The sequence below is a fragment of the Lissotriton vulgaris genome, chromosome 3_1 (assembly GCF_964263255.1).
Source record: "Lissotriton vulgaris chromosome 3_1, aLisVul1.2, whole genome shotgun sequence".
In the NCBI taxonomy this organism is placed as follows: Eukaryota; Metazoa; Chordata; class Amphibia; order Caudata; family Salamandridae; genus Lissotriton; species Lissotriton vulgaris.
This window is the reverse complement of record NC_141689.1, coordinates 956,501,637-956,521,765: the sequence shown is the minus strand read 5'-3', so window position 1 is coordinate 956,521,765 and position 20,129 is coordinate 956,501,637. Positions and strand designations below refer to the sequence as shown.

The window sequence follows — 20,129 nt, the reverse complement described above, 5'->3', positions numbered from 1 at the left end:
GCACCTTCTCTCTCGGTCTTTTCCTTAAGTTAAACAAGACATAAGAACAGAGGTATATGTAAAAGTAAATGTATCTTTGCATGTTGAATGTTTGCGCAAACGTTTTATTTTAGAATCTAGAATCGAAGTCTTCCATTACTCAGATACAGAGGTTAGAGATGGGTAGAGCAGTTTTTCCACTATTTTATATAATAATACATCTCAACTGGAAGCATACTTTTCCATAGCCTACATAGAAAACCCAGTAGTCTTAGAAGCAGCCTAAAGTTTCAAATATTTGTGCAGCGCTTAAATAGTTCGCCCATTTACAGAAAATATCACCTGACAGTTTACGTTCGCATAAAAAAAGCAATACATTATTTGTATTTATTTTATTATATCTTTAATTAACACTTGGAATTTTCCAATTCTTTTACTATTTTCCAATAGATACATGAATCTCATGATTTACAATCACCAAAGATCACGAAATATAACAAAATAGATTAAATAGATACTTTCATAAATAGCTATGTACACAATCTTCTTACTCCTGCGCCCGTCTTTAGTCAGAGAGCTGAGCTTTAAGTTGTACGTTCTCTGCACCCTCATTTAGAACATTCTAGTCAAACCAGCAGGAATATCCGGAATAAATTAAGGTAACATGGTTACCGCCAATGTAGTTTGAGGCCTCACTACAAGTACTGTGATGGTTACAATGCAATGCGCTATTGGTGTCTACTATTCTGTACTAGACGTTCTACCACTGAGCTTGCAGGTAAGCTTGCTCTTTATAAATGAGTGGATTGACTGGTTAAAATAGACTTTAATTCATTGGAATTATCTCTCTTATAGGTTATAAAAAGTCAAATAGAAGTGTCATCGCACTAAAAAGTGTTAAACTCTCAATACAATATATTCATGTCTTCTTTATAAATAACGTAGAAATGCAAAGGCTGTAAACTTTACAAAAATGGAATGTAGACCAACTAAATAAAATGATTTTTCAGATTACCTTCTCATAAATTTGAATGTAACATTTTTCTTTGGTGGTTTGAAAGGTAAGACGGATTGCAGTTTTGATGTCCCTCTTGAAGGACAGACAGGAATAGCCAGGCCTTCAGTCCATTGCGGAATACTCTCAGTGAAGAGTACACCTTCTGCCTGGTGGGAGAGGCAAATTGTGTGAGGTTTGCAAAAAAAGGCTCAACACTAGCTGCCATGCTGTGTTTGTTTGTTTGTTTTTCCGTTGAAAAAGTTCTTCATTGATATTGTTTAGTTCACGGAGGAAACATATATCATACAGACAAATGCTGTGTTTGTGAAATGTTGAGTTATCAGTACCTCACCTCTAGGAATGTGATCTGGAATATACTGGTAGAGAATCATATATGTTTTTAATAATCTTGGGGCATATTATCAAGGGGGTTTATCTCCGCTTTTTTGGCTTTAAAAGCCAAGACCATCTTGGGCCCCACTTTGCAGGTCAGTGATATTTATCACTAATGACATGCAAAGTGGGCATTCCAAGATGTTAGCGACTGGAAACAGTCCCTAACATCGCTATCTCCTATTACCAACTTTTGGAGATATGCGCGCTAAGCGCGAATATCTCCAAAAGCTAACACCTGCCCTGAGCAGTTCTTAGCCATGTTATCCAATGGGAGGTGGATAACATGGCTAAGAGCATTAGCTCGGTAATGCATGAATATCGCTGACTTTTCAGCGATATTCATGCATTGCGGCCGATTTTTATCGCATTTGCGATAAACCTTGGTAATACCAAGGTTTATCTGCGATAAAAATCGCCAGAGCTCAGCAGTAATTTCTTGTCTCTAACCAAGCAATAGCGATAATTATCGCTATTGCTTGGTAATATGCCCCACAATTTCTAATTTTTTTATCCAGTTTCCTCAGAGGTTAAAGAGAGAGGTTCATTCACATCGTCATCTTACTTAAAAGTATTTGAGTTTGTATGTGGATCGAGAAATGAGGCGAAAAAGATTCATTGCGACCCCTTAGGTCTCGGCCTTTTCATGGAATTTCATATTCATATAGTGGGTGATACCCACCTGTGCTTAGACCTAAGGTAAAGAGCTCATGTGTTTGATCGCTACTAACTCCACATCAGCTTTGCAAAGTGTACATTCCAATTGTACTGCAACAGACACAGAGATTATCTAACAAAGCAGCTATAATATGTTCAGAGATGCATTATAAATATTTCTCAGGCTGGTAAAGTTGTGTTCCTCAGAGGGCTGTGCACCCGTGAACAGAAGCAAATAAAAACAGCTATCTAAAATGGTCTTTTGGCACATAGTTATCCGTCTGCACAGTTTTTGTAGCCCTCGATATCAACCGAAAATAAAAATCCTTCATGAATGGTCATTGCAGTATGGACAGGAGCAATGCTTCTGGTGAAACATCTGTCTGTTTACGAAGCACAGCAGCTCTTCGTCTGTGCGGATTTCTTGTTGAGCGTCCCAGTGAGGTTGGTCACCGACTCCCGATGGTCGCCTCGATCGCATCTCTTCTTCACGTCCCTGAGGAATGATAATGACACATGCACTGTTAGCTCTGTGCGGAGTCCATGGCAGAACTGAGTTTTGTAAATCTTTTATTGAAACTTTTCCATGATTAGCAAGACACATCAATTTCATATTTGGTACAAATATGATCAACAGGCAATACACATTTCTCATGTGGGTACAGAAAATACTCCTATCCTGTCGCCTTGAAATATTACAATTTATGGACAAGGTATTTGACTTCCACTGAGTTCTGCTCTCCTCCCTCTGACTTCACATTTTTAACCATTTATGTATAAACATGCTTACTTGATCAATCCTTGATTACTCTCACAGCTGGGTGGAATAAAGTCACTCCTTTTCAGCTGGAAATTCTTAAATCCAGAGATTTATATATGTGTGCCTGGTCTGCATGTTATCTACTGGGTTTAGCTGGGTGGCACTTGGAGGGAATGATATGAAATCAAGGGAGGAAAGTGTAGTTCTCATGACTTCTCTCTTGGGGGAATGCGGGATGTGATGCTTTGAAACTGAAGCAGTTGCTTTTCCTCTGGCTGCTCTGCTGGCTGTATCTCTTACACCTGGAAGTAAACTTAGCTTAAGAAGCATCCTTGATGTCTGTGCCATCCTCAATGCAGCACTTTTCATTGGAAATGGGCATCACTTTTTTTTACATCATACCTTTAAGTTAGTTAAATTATGGATGATTTTAAGAGTCACAGATAACGCAATTATTTCAAACAGCTAACACCTTAGCATGTTTCACAAACCTCTCTAGGAATAAATAGATTACTTAAAATAAAATTATAATTAGAGGTATAACGTAAATTGCTTTATAATTGTGTTTGGAAGATCAGGCGCAGTAGACATTCACAGAAGATAGTACCTTTTCTTTTCACAACAGGCTTTCCTTTTGAAGCCACCAACCACAAACTGTATTTAAGATACCAAAGCAAGTCATGCTTGTTTGAAATTTAGTTTGATTCTCCATGTTACCTTTAATGTCTATCTTCCTTCCTTTAGATAAGAACACTGGGAGAACATATTACCTAAACCAGTTTATGTTGACAGTAGGGGCTTATAAATGTTTTCGTCACTTTCTTGTAGCTTTGATTTTGTGAGGTTATGTTTCGTGAGAGAGTATTGATCACTATAGAAAACATATATATATATATATATATATATATATATATATATATATATATATATATATACATATATATATTTTTTTTTTATTTTAGGTACTGCCTACACTGAGTACACTGTTACCCAAAGTTTTTTCCTAGGGCTTAATGTATGAGGCAGTTATCATGTCCACCCTGGGCTCAAATGTCAGTGACTTGCCCAAGGATGCACCACGTTTTGATTAACTGTGGTCTCAGGGGCACATACAGAATGTCACCTTCATTCATAGCATCAACAGTGTCAATACTTGTGCAGCAGATGTTAAAATGTTCCTGCTAATTATTATTTGAGAAACAATAGATACACGTAAACCTACATACACATAGCGATGGTGCGGCATCAAACGGGACACAAAGAAGCTGAATCAGCCCCCTTGCTTGGAAGTACATGCTCTGCAACATGCAGCTGGATTACAAGACAGTTTTGACTGACACTATTCTCTTCCATTGGTGGTGAATTAACCCTTTCAAACCTCATGACCGAATAGTTCCCTCATGAGCCACAGTGCTTGTGTGTGCATGACAGAACCATTCTGCACACGGGCACTAAATACCTCTGCTGTAAACAGCAGATGTATTTCCATTTTTTTTTTGCCTCGGGAGGTGGGAGCTTTCTCAACCTCCCAAGGCATTTTTTCCCAGTGAAATGACGATCAGCACGCATGGTGCGCCGACATCGTTTCACTGAATCTGAAACTGAAGTGAGCCGATCCTGCTCATGGGGCTATCTCAGCCCCCGAGCACATAGGCAGACGGGATAGGTATTGTTAGAAAGGGGAGAATATCCCCTTTCCAATGGTACCCTTCCATTGGGGATTGCCACAGGAGAGCGATCCCCATGCAGGGATCCACCCACTAGGCACTAGGGAGGGGACAGTGGCTGTAGGAAGGTGGATATCTGACTATGGTTGCCCCCAACCTTTTGCCTAGTGTTTTGCTGGTTTTCAACATAGTTGACCTGGGATCCTGCTATCCAGGACCCCAGGCTTCCTGCTCTCTCTGTTAAAATGGACTCCATGTACCTTAGGTACATATCTAATTGGTATTGGGTCACTCTTGTAAGTCCTTGTACAGTGTACCATAGGTACCCAGGGCATAAGTGTACCCAAGGCCTACCAAGGGCTGCAGCATGTATTATGCCACCCCTGGCTGGCCATCCAAAACTGACACAACTGGCTGTTAACTAAGGGTGGGCGTAAAATCCGTTTCGCGGGCGAATTTGCGGATTTTCCGCGATTTCGCGATCCGCGAATCTCGCGAAATCGCGGTAAAATCCGCGAATCAGCGGGGACACATTTTTAGCCAAGCAAGGGTTACAGCAGCAGGTGCAAAAGTTGAACCTAATTTCTTTGTAACCTTTTACAAAAGGGTTACAAACAAATTAACTTCAACTTGGACAACTGCTGCTAATTGCTTCCTGGCGCCTCGTTGCCTACTTGCAACTATTCTCTGACCCTTGAAGCAGGGTCAGAGAATAGTTGCAAGTAGGCAACGAGGCACCTGTTCAAGGAATTAAACCTCATCAGGAAGCACTAACAGATATAAAAAACAGGAAGAAGGGAGAGGATGGCAAATACACCCATTTTGAGTTGTCAGGAGGGGTTAAACTGAAAGAGACCTTTACAGCACAAATTTCATATGCATTTTGCTAAAAATAAAAAGCTGTATGTTCTGTAGGGGCAACTCAGGAATCTGGCCCTTCAGAGATCCGGCCTATCTTTCTTTCTCTCGTTCTCTCTCTCCCTTTCTCTTTCCCTCTCTTTCTCTCTCTTTCTATCTATCTATCTATCTATCTATCTATCTATCTATCTATCTATCTATCTATCTATCTATCTATCTATCTATTTATCTATCTATATCTCTCTCCCTCTCCCATAAACGACTGCATGGGTAACTTCACTATGCAAGCGGCTCGCGAAGACGCAAAAATCCCCGCGAACAAGCAAAAAAAAAAATCTGCAAATTCGTGAATTTTGCGGATCGCGAATTCGCAAATCCGCAAATTCGTGGATTGCGAATTCGCAACATTCACCCATGCTTACTGTTAACACAGCTGGGGCAAGGTGGTGTAATCACCCTTTGCTATAGATATAGTATACCTATATCTAACCCTAAAATAGACACATATACTCCTATAAGTCACTCCTATGGCAGGCCTTAACAATCCTGGAGGAAGAGTGCTTGGAATTATGTGAGATGGTGCTCTAGCATGAGCTGAGCCTGTCTGCAGCTTTCGGAACCAAGTCCTTTAGCTGTTTCCATGATAACGCTATACCATATACTCTTAAGTGCATTATAATCCTTGCGGTTATTGCTAACTTTGGCATAGCATTATCAAAACATGTCGAGTAAGGTGTCATACAAATTGGAATACTACCCCCTCGCCAGTTCTGGTGACAGGGGTAGCATTACACCCTTTTAGAGGGACACAACATGTATGTAACTGTGAACCCCGGTTAAAGTTAACTCGAGCCTCAGCATCACAAAATGGATGCCGCCACCACAGTCACAAGTCTGACCTCCTGCTGCTGGGAGTCCTTCCAGCGAGGGAGGCCTGTACAAAGGGTTTCCTGCCTTGGTAGGTGCTAGCACCACCCCAGACAGAGTTGTGTATATTAGGTAGGACAGGCTGAAAGGAATGAGACATGCCTGGGGCACACAAGGTGTCCCTGTGCATACCCCGGTTCAAACCAGTTGCTGGGGCACTCCAGCCCCAGCTCTGGCGCGAAACTGGACAAAGGATAGGAGGTGTAACAACCCCCTTCCTGGTCCGACCCATAGTAGGGACCTAGTCACATTACAGCCCCCTTTAGGTGAATAAAGGTAGGAGCTGGTCCCATTCCAAATTAGATTATCCTGAATTGAATCTACAAGAAGAAACTCTGGACTTTGACGTTCTGCTCCACAGAAGACTGAAGAAATCTCCCTTGTGGCCAAGGAGTGACCATCCTGCACAAGCAGGCACCATCAAGGGTTCCAGCGGTTCACTTTGTCGTCTTCCCTGGTGGATCCAGACTTCAGAGCCCAACGAGACCTGGACTACCAGACCTCTCCGACCTCAACTCACCTCTGCAGCACAGCTGAGATCCGTGGGTGCGACGAGACACGTGGGACCGGCCATCTTGAAGAAACTGCACTTCGCTTCGAGCACGACTTCAGAGGCATCCTTGACAAAGTGCTTTGGGGATTGAGAAGCCCCAGCCCCGAGCAGCTCCTGCACAGAAGATCGGCTCTCCAGCATCCACGAGATCTGCGTGGGGCCCTTTTGCTTGATTGCTGCTTGACGCGTTGTCTGGTCACTTGCCGGCTGGCTAGTGACCTCCTAGACGACGATCCTTGAAATCTACACCACTGGTCTGGTTGCTCCAGACTGACCCTTGCTTCCCTGCAAAGGAGAAGCACCCCGGACCCTCCTGGTCCGCACCAGACGCCTTTTCCACTCACCGCGTGGGTTGCCTTTGCCAAGGTCTGGTGATGCCGAATCCGGAACCAACACCACTGACAGCGAGAGCCTGCGTGGGAAAGCTTGTGCTTCCATCCTGGTTGTCGAAGACACCTCCTGGTCCACGTGGCTGCAGAGTCAAGTGTCCACTCTTCACCTGATCGCGACGACAGCATCTGGTTCCTTCCTGGTTCCACTCCAGTCACTGGCTAGTGACTGTGAACATTGTCCCCTCTGCTTTCAGGTCTTCATCTTCCTTAATCCACCCTTGTATCACTCCGGACAGCTTCCTCCTGGTCTTCTGCAGCATCTTTCTTCAAGGCTCCATAGACTTCAACGCGGAAACCCGACACACTTTGACACCTATGCACCCGCAGCCCTTGGGTGAGGTAACAAGAGCATTTTGGTGCTCAAGGGTAGATCAACTCTCCTAGTGTCCAGATTTCCAGTCGTTTTAGTCCTAACTAGTCAGAACTGTCCGTACTCACCTTTTCCGTAAATTGTACTGTCCATTGACTTTGTTACGCATCTCGCGTGTGTGTTCACACTCTGCACACGCGTCCCGTGAGCCTTCTATTACTTACCTAAGGTTAGGGTAGTGTAGTCCCAGCGATCCTATAGCCTCTGGACAGCTCCATTCCTTCTATCGACTTTTTCAACCCACTTACTTATTATATGGTTTGACGTGCCCCTAGGGCACCATTGTAATTCGTGCAAGTGGAGAGGTGTGGCTCACTGGTTAGAGGCGGCAGACCCGAGTGCAGAGAACGGCCCGGGACCAGGGTTCGATTCCCGACGCGGCAGGGTCTTGGACCAGGATCAGCGGACTGATAATTCTCGCATCAGTGCCTACTCCGACCAGGGAGCACACTCGGCAACTCTGGGCATTAGCTTGCCTCATCTCCACAACGGCCCCACACAAACGCCGGGGATGCCTGGTTTCACCTTGGAGACCCCCAGGAGGGACTATCTCACAGGGAAAGCCAGGACGGGTTCCCCAGCGGTCTATAGCGCTACGAGGCCTCCGGGTAGCAGTGCGCTTTACAAGACACAACAATTTACAACAATTTACAATTTACTTAAACGTATTTTTCTTAAGAGTCTTGTCATGTGCTTAGCCCTCTGATCTCATAAAGAGCTCAGAGGTGTTTGTTATTAATAAATATCTTGTTTATTTTTATAACAACCTGTGTGGTGTCCTTTCACTTGGTGTTCAAGGGCTTTTATGTGGTAAAACAGCTGGCTTCACATGCCAAAAGAGTCTAGCCTAAGACTGCTTTGTCCATGCTACCATTAGGATAGCTGGTCTATAAGGTTGACTTACAACCAATCACCATAAGGGTTGTTTGGACTGATACAAGGGGATCACTAGAACAAGTGAGCATCATATATCAGGCCAACTTCTCACAGTGGCTTCTTGGGCAAGGGTATTTGCCCCCCCTTATTTAAATGGGGATGTTCAGTCTTTCTGCCCCCCCCCCCCCGGGGAGCAGGAACATACTAGACTCAGGGATTCCTTTTTTTATAGTATATGGGTAGGGGATGCTCAGAATGGGCATATAGGCAGACGGGATAGGTATTGTTAGAAAGGGGAGAATCTCCCCTTTCCAATGGTACCCTTCCATTGGGGATCGCCACAGGAGAGCGATTCCCATGCAGGGATCCATCCACTAGGCACTAGGGAGGGGACAGTAGCTTCTTGGGCAAGGGTCTTTGCCCCTCCCTATTTAAATGGGCATATTCAGACTTTCTGCACTCCCTCCCCGGGGGCAGGAAACATAATAGACTCAGGGATTCCTTTTTTATAGTTCAGGGGTAGGGGCTGCTCAAAATGGGCATGCCAATGCCCCCACCTGTCCCCTCAAAACTGCTGCTGTCTTTCTGCAATCCCAGGAGGAAGCTGGGGGCAATAACCCCTGATCTGCACCCCAGGGGGGACAGAACATCCACTATGCACCAGGGATTATGCTGTTGATATATAGGGGCAGGAGCTGCCCAGAGTGGGCATGCCAATTCCCCCAACCCCCAAAAAATGTCCATAGTCTTTTTGCCCCCGAGGCTGATCAGGACAATAGGCCCTTATCTGCAGAAAGCCCACTAGGCACCAGGAATTATGTTTCTACTATATATAGGGAGGGGCTGCCCAGAATGGGCATGTCAATGCCCCACCCCCCAAATTAGCCACAGTCTATTGGCATCCCTTTGAAGGCAGATGGGAGCAACAGCCCCTGATCTGCTCATCGGGGGGCAGAAAGCCCACTAGGTACCAGGATTTATTTATCTTTTTTATACATAGGGATGGGGCCTTCCCATAATGCCAATGCCCCACCTCCAAATACAAATGGGACATTCTTTCTGCCCCTCGAGGGGGCAAAAGTGGGTTCTTATTATAATTTTTTTGGGAGACCAAGGGGAACGCTGGGTGGTAGGACATTTGTGCCCGCTTGGTGGTCTCACAGAGAAACTTAAGGAAAGGATTTTTTGTAGCAAAATTTGAAGTTTGCAGCAGAATCTGGGTAGGAAAACGTTCGGGGATTCACGCAAGCCACAACTCCCTGGACTCCCCAAAGTGTCTATTTTTTAGAAGTGTGTTTTGGTAGCTTTCCCTAGTTGGCTGCAGAGCCTGGGACCAAAAACGCAGGTGCACCTCTTGCAAGACCAGGTTGTTTTGTGATAGATGATTTTTTATGTCTCCGCAATATGTTTTGGGCCCTTGCCTGTCTCAGAGTCTTGGCCTACCCACACAGACGAAGTACCATTTTTATCGGGACACCTGGAGGAATGCTGGGTGGTAGGAAATTTGTGTTAGCCCGGTGATTTCACAACTTTGCCACACAGAAAAATTTGATTTTTTTCAGGTACATTTGAGGTTTGCAGGGGATTCTGGGTAGGAAAACGTTGGAGGATCCATACAAGTCACACCTCCCTGGACTCTTCCGATCATCTATTTTTCAGAAATGTCAGGGATTGGTTGGTTTCCCTTGATGACCGTCGAGCCCGGGATCAAAAATGCAGGTAACTCCCACGCAAAACAAGGTCTTTTTGTAATCGATAATTTTGAAGTCTCCACAGCACATTTTGGGCCATTTCCTGTTGTGGGCATTGGGTCTACCCACACAAGTGAGGAACCATTTTTATTGGGAGACTAGGGGGAATGCTGAGTGGGTGGAAGTTTGTGGCTCCCCTTAGATTCCAGAACTTTCCATCACAGAAATGAGTGGAAAATTTGTTTTTGTTGACAAAGTTTGAGATTTGCAAGGAATTCTGGTGAACAGAACTTGGAGAGAGGCACACAAGTCACCCCATCCTGGATTCTTATGGGTGTCTAGTTTTCAGAAATGTACAGGTTTACTAGATTTACCAAAAGAGTCAGCTGAGCTATGGCCCAAAATCCACAGCTAGGCACATTGCAAAAAAGGTGTCAGTTTTCAGTGGAAAAATGTGATATGTCCATGTTGCGTTATTGGCCATTCCCTGTCGAGGGTACTAGGGCTACCCACACAAGTGAGGTACCATTTTCATCAGGGTGGACTTGGGGGAATACTAGGTGGGTGGAATTTGTGGCATAACGCAAATTCCAGAACAATCCTTTACAAAAATGTGAGGAAAATGTTTTTGTTATTTTTTATAAAGTTTGGGCTTTGCATGGGATTCTGGGTAACAGAGCCTGGTAAGAGCCACATAAGTTACCCTATCCTGGATCCCCTTGGATGACTAGTTTTAAAAAAAATTAAAGGTTTGCTAGGTTTATTTAGGTGCCGGCTGAGCCTGGTCCCAAAATCCACAGCTAGGCACATTGCAAAAGAAGGGTCAGTTTACAGTGGAAAAATGTGATGTGACAGACGTTGCGTTTTGGGCCATTTCCTGTCGTGGGTACTAGGCCTACTCACACAATTGAGGTACCATTTTTATCAAGTGTCTTGGGGGAATGTTGGGTGGGTGGAAGTTTGTGGCTCTACAAAGATTCCAGAACTTTCTATCACAGAAATACGAGGGAATTATTATTTTTTACAATGTTTGAGCTTTGCAAGGGATTCTGAGTAACAGAACCTGGTGAGAGCCACACAAGTCACCCATCCTGAATTCCCCTGGATGTCTACTTTTCAAAAATGTTTAGGGTTGCTGGATTTCCTTAGGTGCCGGCAGAACTAGGGTCCAAAATCCACAGCTAGGCACATTGCGGAAAAAAGGGTCAGTTTTCACTGGAAAAATGTGGTGTGTCAATGTTGCAATTTGGGCCATTTCCTGTCACGGGTGCTTGGCCTACCTACACAAATGTATGATGATACCACGTATACCAACACAACACAGTATTTTACATTGCAGTTTTGGCAAAACAAGTTGTTACACCGACTTGCGTTGGAGAGCTCTGGACTTAGGAATAGTGTGAATTACTATTCTAACTCCAGTCTACGTACAGTAGGGAAGGTGTTGGAATAGTAATTCACACTATTCCTTAGTCTGGAGCGCCCTCCAGTGCAAGTCGACGTAATGACTTGCTTTGTTAAAACTACAATGTAACCATTAGGCGTTGTAATGGTTGCGTGGAAAAGGATGTTTCCCACCTACACAGGTGAGGTAACATTTTTATCGGGAGACTTGAAGGAATGCTGGGTGGGTGGAAGAGTGTGGCTCTCTGCAGATTCCAGAACTTTCCAACACAGACATGTGAGGAAACTTCTTTTTTTTTGCAAAGTTTGAGGTTTGCAAAGGATTCTGGGTAACAGAACCTGGTAAGAGGCACACAAATCACCTCATCCTGGATTCCCCTGGTGTGTCTTATTTTCAAATATGTACAGGTTGGCTGGGTTTCCCTAGGTGCCAGCTTAGCTAGGGTTCCAAATCCACAGCTAGGTATATTGTGAAAAAAGGTCAGTTTCACTGGAAAATGTGATGGGTCCATGTCGCGCTTTGGACCTTTTCCTGTCATGGGTACTAGGCCTACCCACACAAGTGAGATACCATTTTTTATAGGGAGACATGCATAAATGCTGGGTGGGTGGAAATGTGTGGCTTCCTACAGATTCTAGAACTTTCCATCACAGAAATATCAGGAAAATGTTTGTTTTCTGGCAAAGTTTAAGGTTTGCAAGGGATTCTGCGCAACAGAACCCAGTGAGAGCCACAAAGTCACCCCATCCTGGATTCTCCTGGGTCTCTAGTTGAAAAAAATGTATAGGTTTGCTAAATTTCCCTAGGTGCCAGCTGAGCTAGAGTCCAACATTCACAGCTAGACATATTGCAAAAAAAGGGTCAGTCTTTACTGGAAAATTTAGATATGTCCATGTTGCGTTTCGAGACGTTTCCTGTCGCAGGTACTAGGTCTACTGACCACAAGTGAGGTGCCATTTTATATCGGGAGACTTAGGGGAACATAGAATAGCATAACAAGTGTTACTGCCAATTGACTTTCTTTGCATTTCTGCCTTCCAAATATAAAACAATGTGTAAAAAAATAAATCATTTTGAAAAATGTCCACTAATTCACATGCTTGTATGGGTACCCACAATTTTGCAGATGTGCAAATAACCTCTGCTTCTAAACTGTATATTATGTTCCCATTTTGGAATTATATAGGTTTCCTTGATACCTATTTTTCACACCATTGCAAGACACAGCTCAGTTATTGTCTCTGGGTTCCTCAGGTTCTCAGTAGACCTACAAGTCCTATATATACCCTCAGCCAGAAGGGTCCAGCAGATGTAACGGTATATTGCTTTAAAAAATCTGCTATACTTAGAAGAAGTTACAGGTGAAAATGTTGACACAAATGGTTGTTTTTTTCAACTCAATTTCAATATTTTTTATTTATGACCCCTTGCTGAATTCATAATTTTATCTACTTTTCTAAAATGTATAGTTTTTCTACCACTAACTTGGAAGCCGGTTGAAAGCACAAAAAATAGGAAAAATAGGCTATGTCCCAGTAAAATGCCAACACTGTGTAAAAAATGTTGGTTTTCTGACAAATGTCTGAATGTTCCGGAAAGCTGGGACAATGTCGATTTTAGCACCACAACCCTTTGTGGATACCTTTTGCAGGAAAAAAAACAGACATTTCTTCTGCAGCACTTTTTTCACATTTTTCTGAAAACCCCCAGAAATTAGCTGTATCTTGGCTAATTTCTCTGGTTCCTGCAGGGGGATTCCATAAACTCTGGGTACATTTAGAACCTGCAAGATGTTTGGAGAAAAGGATACAAATTTGGCATGGATACCTTATGTAGATAAAAAGTTACAGGGGCCTAAGCACGAACTACACCAAATAGCCAAAAAAATCTTAGCGGGGGGGGGGAGTGGCCTACCAGCGCAGCGGTTAAGACTGTTTGGTGAAAACACCTTTTCCCAGTGTGTTAAGAAACCACGTTTTTGAATGTGGTAATGTGTAACAAGAATGAAGGTGGTAAAGTGTAACAATAATGTTTGTGCATATTTGTTTTATCACTGTTTGTGTGATGAGGATATGTTGTGTTGTATTTTGTACTGAGGTTTTTGGGCTACATTTTTGCAATGTGACATTCCCTTTGACTCTTTTGATACACTATGCTCCGTTATGTTTTCATTGTGTTATTATGTGGCTTTCTATGTTTTATTATGTTGTGTTATGTTGCTTCCTTTAGATATGGCAAGAAATGCTGCTGCAAAGTCAGTCAAATGCAGCACATACCTTTAAAGTTCCTGGGGCATGCAATCATATACCACTCGCTGTCTAAGGTGGTAAAATAGCATTGCTCTAGCTCTCCAACTATTTCGAACAAAAGCCAGCCCAACTGAACTTGGCACTAAAAGCACAACGATACAACACAGCATAACAATATAACACAATAATACAATAATGTGTTATTGTGCTATCTTTTAGTGTGTACTTTTCTTCTGCTTTGCTGTGTTGCTCGCTTTTATGCATTGGCTGTTTTTTATTTTTCTTCTTGTTATTTTAATATCCTATACTCTGTAGCAGTGAAATAAATTGTTCAGTATTACATGTTTTGGGCACATATATCAACAATAACATGCCACAAACCAACTTATATTCTGCTTATTTTCCACATTTAGACTGATTATAATTAATGTAGGCCTGTATTTTCAAAAGGGTTGTTAGTTGATTAATTTATTTGTAAACCATGAACATTTATTTTATTGTCGAAAAGTTGAAGCAACTTTGGAAATGTTCCTGCTTATTTATCTCATTTATGATGCAGAAAATAATGTTTTGTGTATGATACAATTTCTTAATAAAATAGATGTCTTTTTGTTTCAACTGCAGGTGTGTTCAGCCTGTAGCCTTACCTGCTAGTTTGGAAGGTCACAGTAGAAGCCTGCTTTTAAGACAGTTTTGTATATTATAACAAGGATGTGAGACTGGAATTTGATCTTAACTGTCTTCATTTGATTAGTTGAATCGTTGGGTTCTACTGAATGTGTACATAGCATTTTAGACAGAGACCTCTTTTAACTTCCTTTGGAGCAGATTCCATTTTGGCTTCTTTCAGATGGAGATTCAATTCTAGCTTCCTTTAGACCAGATGCCTTTTACCCTTACCTGAAAGAGTTTAACTTGACTCATGCGGAGATGTCTTCCTTGCTTACTAGGCAAAGTTTTACCTAATGCACAGACTTAACCTTTCATAGACTATTAACACTGACACCTTCTACCTGACTACTCCTAACTTTCCGGCTTTTCCCTAGTTTAGATGAGTAGGGCTTTTCCTGTATGGGAAACTGATTCTGCTTTGACTTGTTTTGAGGCACTTTATAATAGTTTTTCTTTGCATCCGTTATTTTGAGTTGCTTTCAATTATATTGACAAATGCATTTATGTATTGGCGATAGAGTTACCACTAATTTGATGATTTTACTTTATAACTTTTCTAAACTTTTGATAAGCCTTCGTGGTATGCTAATCTCATAATATCTGCACGTTTATGTGGCAAAATGTGCTCCACGTTACTTAAATGGATTGATTTCTGATGAGTAGTCTCAGTCCAGATCTTAAGTGTACTCTAAACACGAATTTGCACAAGAAATGTGCACGGTGCAAAGTGTTGCATCAATAGTATCAGGTAAAATCAATTATATAATGCATATTATAGTTATAGCAAATTGCTACTCGAGGTCCCGAACTATTTACGGTACCAGTCAACCCCAATCTGTGACGGACAGCGTGCATTAAATTTGCAATTCCATTGCTCGTTTTATGCACTTCAGCCGGCTGTTACAAATTTTGTCTGTTGCATTTCTGATCAAAAGATTGTGCTAAATTCCAAGTAGTATGCTGCAGCTAGCATACAAGTCAGTGAACGAAAAGTTACCATTATACTTTGCCTTTACATCATCAAGAATTGTATCTTGTGTGATTGTGCTTTGTGCAGCTTTACGGAGCTATAAAAAGAACTTGTTATGGTCACACATCTTTATGGCACTTGACTTGCAAAAGTCAGAAAGATGAAAGTCTGAGCCTGCTGTAAATAAAATGAGTCAATAAAGGAAGAAAGTGAAATAAAAATGTGCATAGCGATCAGGAAACTAGCTGCACTTCAGGAACAAAAATGTGAATAAAACAACGACAATTCTAGAGCAAAGTATACACAAAAGCGTTTTCCCCTCAGACCATAACATACCGTGCAAGATGAAGAACCGCTTCCACAACGTTGGAGCCTTCCTTGGCGCTTGTTTCACAGAATAAAGCATTGTATGTCTGTGGAGGAAATGAATAAAAACATGTCTATCATGAAACTGCACTTTTCTTTAATCACTGCGGTTAGCTGCTTGAAATCTAGAGAGAGCGACACGTTTGCAGTGAAACCAGTGTGCGATGCTTAGAAAGTTGCCTTAATAATGTTTGCAAGGATCCAAGGTAGGTCAAGACAGTCTACATGTCTGATATTCCAGTTCATTCTTTAATAAGGCACATCAATTCCTAATTTTGTGATTTGGGCGTTGTAATATGAACCTCTTTCAATATGTTTTGTTCAGATTGGTACATCAGCTAGGAAAAGAGGTAGGGGCGTTGATAAAGAGAGTCACGTGAAATGTTTTCAACAAATTATAGAATGTGATGCATTTTAGAATGAATGGTACAGGATAAAGTCCTGTTTTGCGTTGGTATCGTTAATTCCATGTTCTTGTTTAAAAATAAAAAACCTAATGTCATGCACCTTCAGCGAAGCTAAAACTATCTGTAAGTGAGCCTTAGATAAAGCTTAAAAAAGAAGGAAGGGCATTTTTTTTTTTTTGCAAACAGGACATATGGGTCCACCAGTCCCTGGCAAAGAACAGGAGTATTTTCTGTCTAAATGCCACATTGTGCTTGGGAATAATACCACCATACAGAAAGTAACCAATGGCTAAAGTGGACTGACCCATTGCCCCATGTTCCATGCTTTCATGGGCCGAATCAAAATATGAATTACACTATAAAATACCAATAGATGATGAGGACTCACTCAAAGCCCCTGTACGTATGTATGTATGTTAGCTATGTATTTTTCGAGGAAGAGGAAATATGTTGGCTACCATCAGGCATAAACATAACTAAAACAAAAACAATATAGCCAAATCGTTCTGCCCGTAAAAAGAAGCCCTTAAAAAATCTGAATATGTCAACCCCAAAATTGCCAACATGCATAATAAATATAAAATCCAAACTAACACACCACATGATAGTCGACTAAATCTCATGTGAATTGGGAGACTTTTTCTACACACACACAGCGACCAAGACTTAACACTTTCTCCTCAAGAGGAGCCATACTTCATAGACAACTGATGTGTCACAGTTGCGCTGTTTCCTTCCACAACTAGCTCATGGCTCTGTCCCACTTTCTTAATATCACACCTCTTCTTCATTTCCTCACTTGAAAATGGAGTAGTCCCACCCAAATTTAAATCAACTTACATAAAACACCCAAGGAAAAATTTGGCACTTGTTTATTGAGACCTCAACAACTACAGACCAATTTCTAATATTCCATCCCCTATGAACCTGTTCAGTCAAGATGGTCACCAGCAAAAAAAATGGTTTAGCCATGTAATGCACCTGTGTGGCTGCTGTACAGCATGGCTAAAAGTTAGTGGGATAAAGGAGAGTGGTGTGGAGTGTCATAAAGTGGAGCAGAGTGGAGTGCTATGGAGCGCCGAGAAGTTGCATAAATTGTCGTGGAGTGGGGTGAAGTGGGCTGTCATGGAGGGATGTGGAGTGTCGTGTTCGCCATAGGACTGGGAGATCACCTTACGATACAAGAGTGTGCAGACAGAGGTGGAAATCTTGCCTTTGTTGACCTATCAGTGAATTCAGTCCTGTGAACCACCACATCATAACAGACCAACTGCACACACCATTTACAAATCAGCAATGAAGGCATTGGGGCCATGGCCTGCTGGATAACATTGGAGAGGCATAGTGTAGGAGCTTGAAACTAATTATACAAGTGTTTATTTCTGATGAGGCTCTACTGGGGTTGTTGTCTCACTTGCTGACTGAATTACTTTTCCATGTTTCTTGTTATCCCTGCATTGTTTACTTGGCCCACAACCTGGCTCCAATTTCATACTCTCAACCACCTTCCTCCTTGTTTTAATTGACCCATTGTTCTTCATCGACCTTCTCCTGCGTTATCATTCACCCCTCTCTAGTTTTAATTATTGATTCAGTTTCAAAGTCTGTATTACCCTTGGTCATAACGGATGGTACATAAATGTATCTTCCTCTATTGAAGAGCGAAGGTTAGTGTGACAGGGTGACCTAATGACCAACACCCCTATAAATCGTAGACCAACCTCAAAAGCTATTGATGGGCCATAATTTGAACGTGTATTAGCTTACCGAGAATGTAATCGAGTACAGTTGAGTCACTGTCATTTCAGAATTAAAATAAAATTACAAAAAATAAATTAGCCAGGTTGCTCTGTACTTCCTGTAATCAACTACTATCACAAAGGTTCACCCTGGCACCCTTGTGTTCAACATATGCCCCAGTACACTTAAACACTCTCATGTGATCCTTCTTTTTCATGTTTTCCCCCTAAAATAGAAAGTACTCAAATCACCCTTGTAATCGCAACACTTTATGCAACTACCATCACTTCCTCAAGCACATGACTCAGTTGGAGGGGATCCCTAAAATTAGGTGGCTTCATTTACTAAAATACTCAATCTATGAATGAACCAACATTGATCCGCCCAGCTCCTGCATGCTATTTTGTGTTTGCTGCACATTCACAGTGCCAAAGCTTATAAGACTGGCAACATGTTACGCTATAATAGGTCACCCTGCTTTAATTCTGGTTTTGGTTTGTGGTATTGATTGTGCTCATGCAGTGGTATAACTTTGTGATACATTTTCCAATGTTCCATGTACTTTCCTTCTACAACCACACTCAGGTTCACAAATCCCCAACCAAGACCAGCATCTCCCGGAACTTCGGACACGGGCTGGAGTCACAGCCTCCCCTGTTGCCCTGGAGCTGACCCATCCTGCAATTTATATTGTTCAATCGCTAACCTTTAAGCATCTGCTCAAAGCATGTGTGGGATCTGAGAAGAAAACCTCTGGAATTGTAGATAGCCATGCAGAAGACGACCTGGTGTTTCTGGATCTGCATGACTATTTCCCCTTTCTGAGAAACAAAACTCCTAACTGCAAGTTGCAGGTGTGATATTGCCAGCTGAAAATTAATGAATAATGCCAAATTTGTGCACCTCAGCACCCTGCAACTCATAAGCAGGCCCTTCAACATCATCAATCTGATGCATTAAATGTTTGTGAGTTTGCAAAAACACATCTTGTTAGTGATTCACAAATGAGCCTACTTTTTAACCTAGACAGAAAGGTATATGTCGAAAGGTAGACTTTGCACCTCTGTCAGGGCCCACATGAAACACCTCACACAAACCAATCCAGTTTTAGGGAAGAGTACAGCACAGGAACAACAACTCTAATGGGGTCAAAGACAAAAATGGTGCTTGCATAGCTTACCTCACCTCAGCGGCTTACAAAAAGCAAACAATGTAAGCACTATAAATGCAAGATCTTATCCAATCAGTGCAGACAAGTGTTATTTGTATACACCTGGGCATGAAGAACACACTGCAATATGTGAATATATTCATTTCAAATCTTCATATAAAATACTAGGTATTTTTCCATTTACTTTAATCGTTTATTAGTAAGAGGAACTTGCTTTTATAATAATTTATCCTGCACTTGTGCCATTAGCAAGGGCTGTGAATATATAGTGTTAGTAATACCTGCATTTTCCCTGCCCTGCCATGATACAAACATGTCTTTCAAATGAATGCGAGTGGTGAACTCAATGAGCTGTCTTGACAGTGAGAAGCAAGATTGCAGGAGTATTGACAAGACAGCACTGACTGCTAAAGGCGAATAGCACAACATGAGCATTGCTTTTCTCTGCAAATTCCGGCCAATTACTCAGTGGCATAACGTAAAATGATACCCCCCCCCCTGCAGATTGTCATGAGGAACCCCAGTGTCTACCAGATCACACAGACATTAATTTGTCTTGGGCTAAATGGGGGATCCCTGAAGGGCTGGTCCCCCCACACCATAGGGGCCTGCATTACGCCCCTGTCATGAACATAGGGACATGGGGTAGCATTTGCTGGGCCTCTCTCTACCCGCAATATTGCTTTTCTCTTACTTTCAGCTCGGAAAACAGAGTGGCTTTCCAGAGCGTTTAAAAGTTTCTTAGAACATACCATTGCGTACATTCTGACAGACATACAATGGCATGGCTTAAGGGATAAGGGGGGCCCCTGCAAAACAAGGAACCTTGATGCCCCGGCCCCGCAACCGCAGGGACTGCTGGGGCCTCCGTTATGCCCCTGTTATTCTTATTACAGCCATATATATTTGTACAGGTTTACATTTATAAATGAATATAAAGAATGTTTAGCAAAGATAATGGAAATGGCTAATATGTGCCTGTGCATGGTTGCCCTACTTGCGCATGTCTGTGCTGGTATGCAATATCAC

General features: G+C 42.3%; 1 protein-coding gene across 1 annotated transcript in view; it reads right to left on the bottom strand.

Moving 5' to 3' along the window:
* Nucleotides 1-365: 365 nt before the first annotated feature.
* The window catches only part of RASEF (RAS and EF-hand domain containing), a 336,005-nt gene continuing 316,241 nt past the window's right edge, over nucleotides 366-20,129 (bottom strand). Inside the window, exons 16-18 of the mRNA XM_086961323.1 lie at nucleotides 15,753-15,829; nucleotides 1,866-2,522; nucleotides 366-1,384 (exon numbers count right to left, since the gene is read on the bottom strand). Of these exons, the coding sequence (XP_086817449.1) occupies nucleotides 2,414-2,522; nucleotides 15,753-15,829 (186 nt within the window). The 3' untranslated portion in view covers nucleotides 366-1,384; nucleotides 1,866-2,413. The remainder of the gene's footprint in view (nucleotides 1,385-1,865; nucleotides 2,523-15,752; nucleotides 15,830-20,129) is intronic.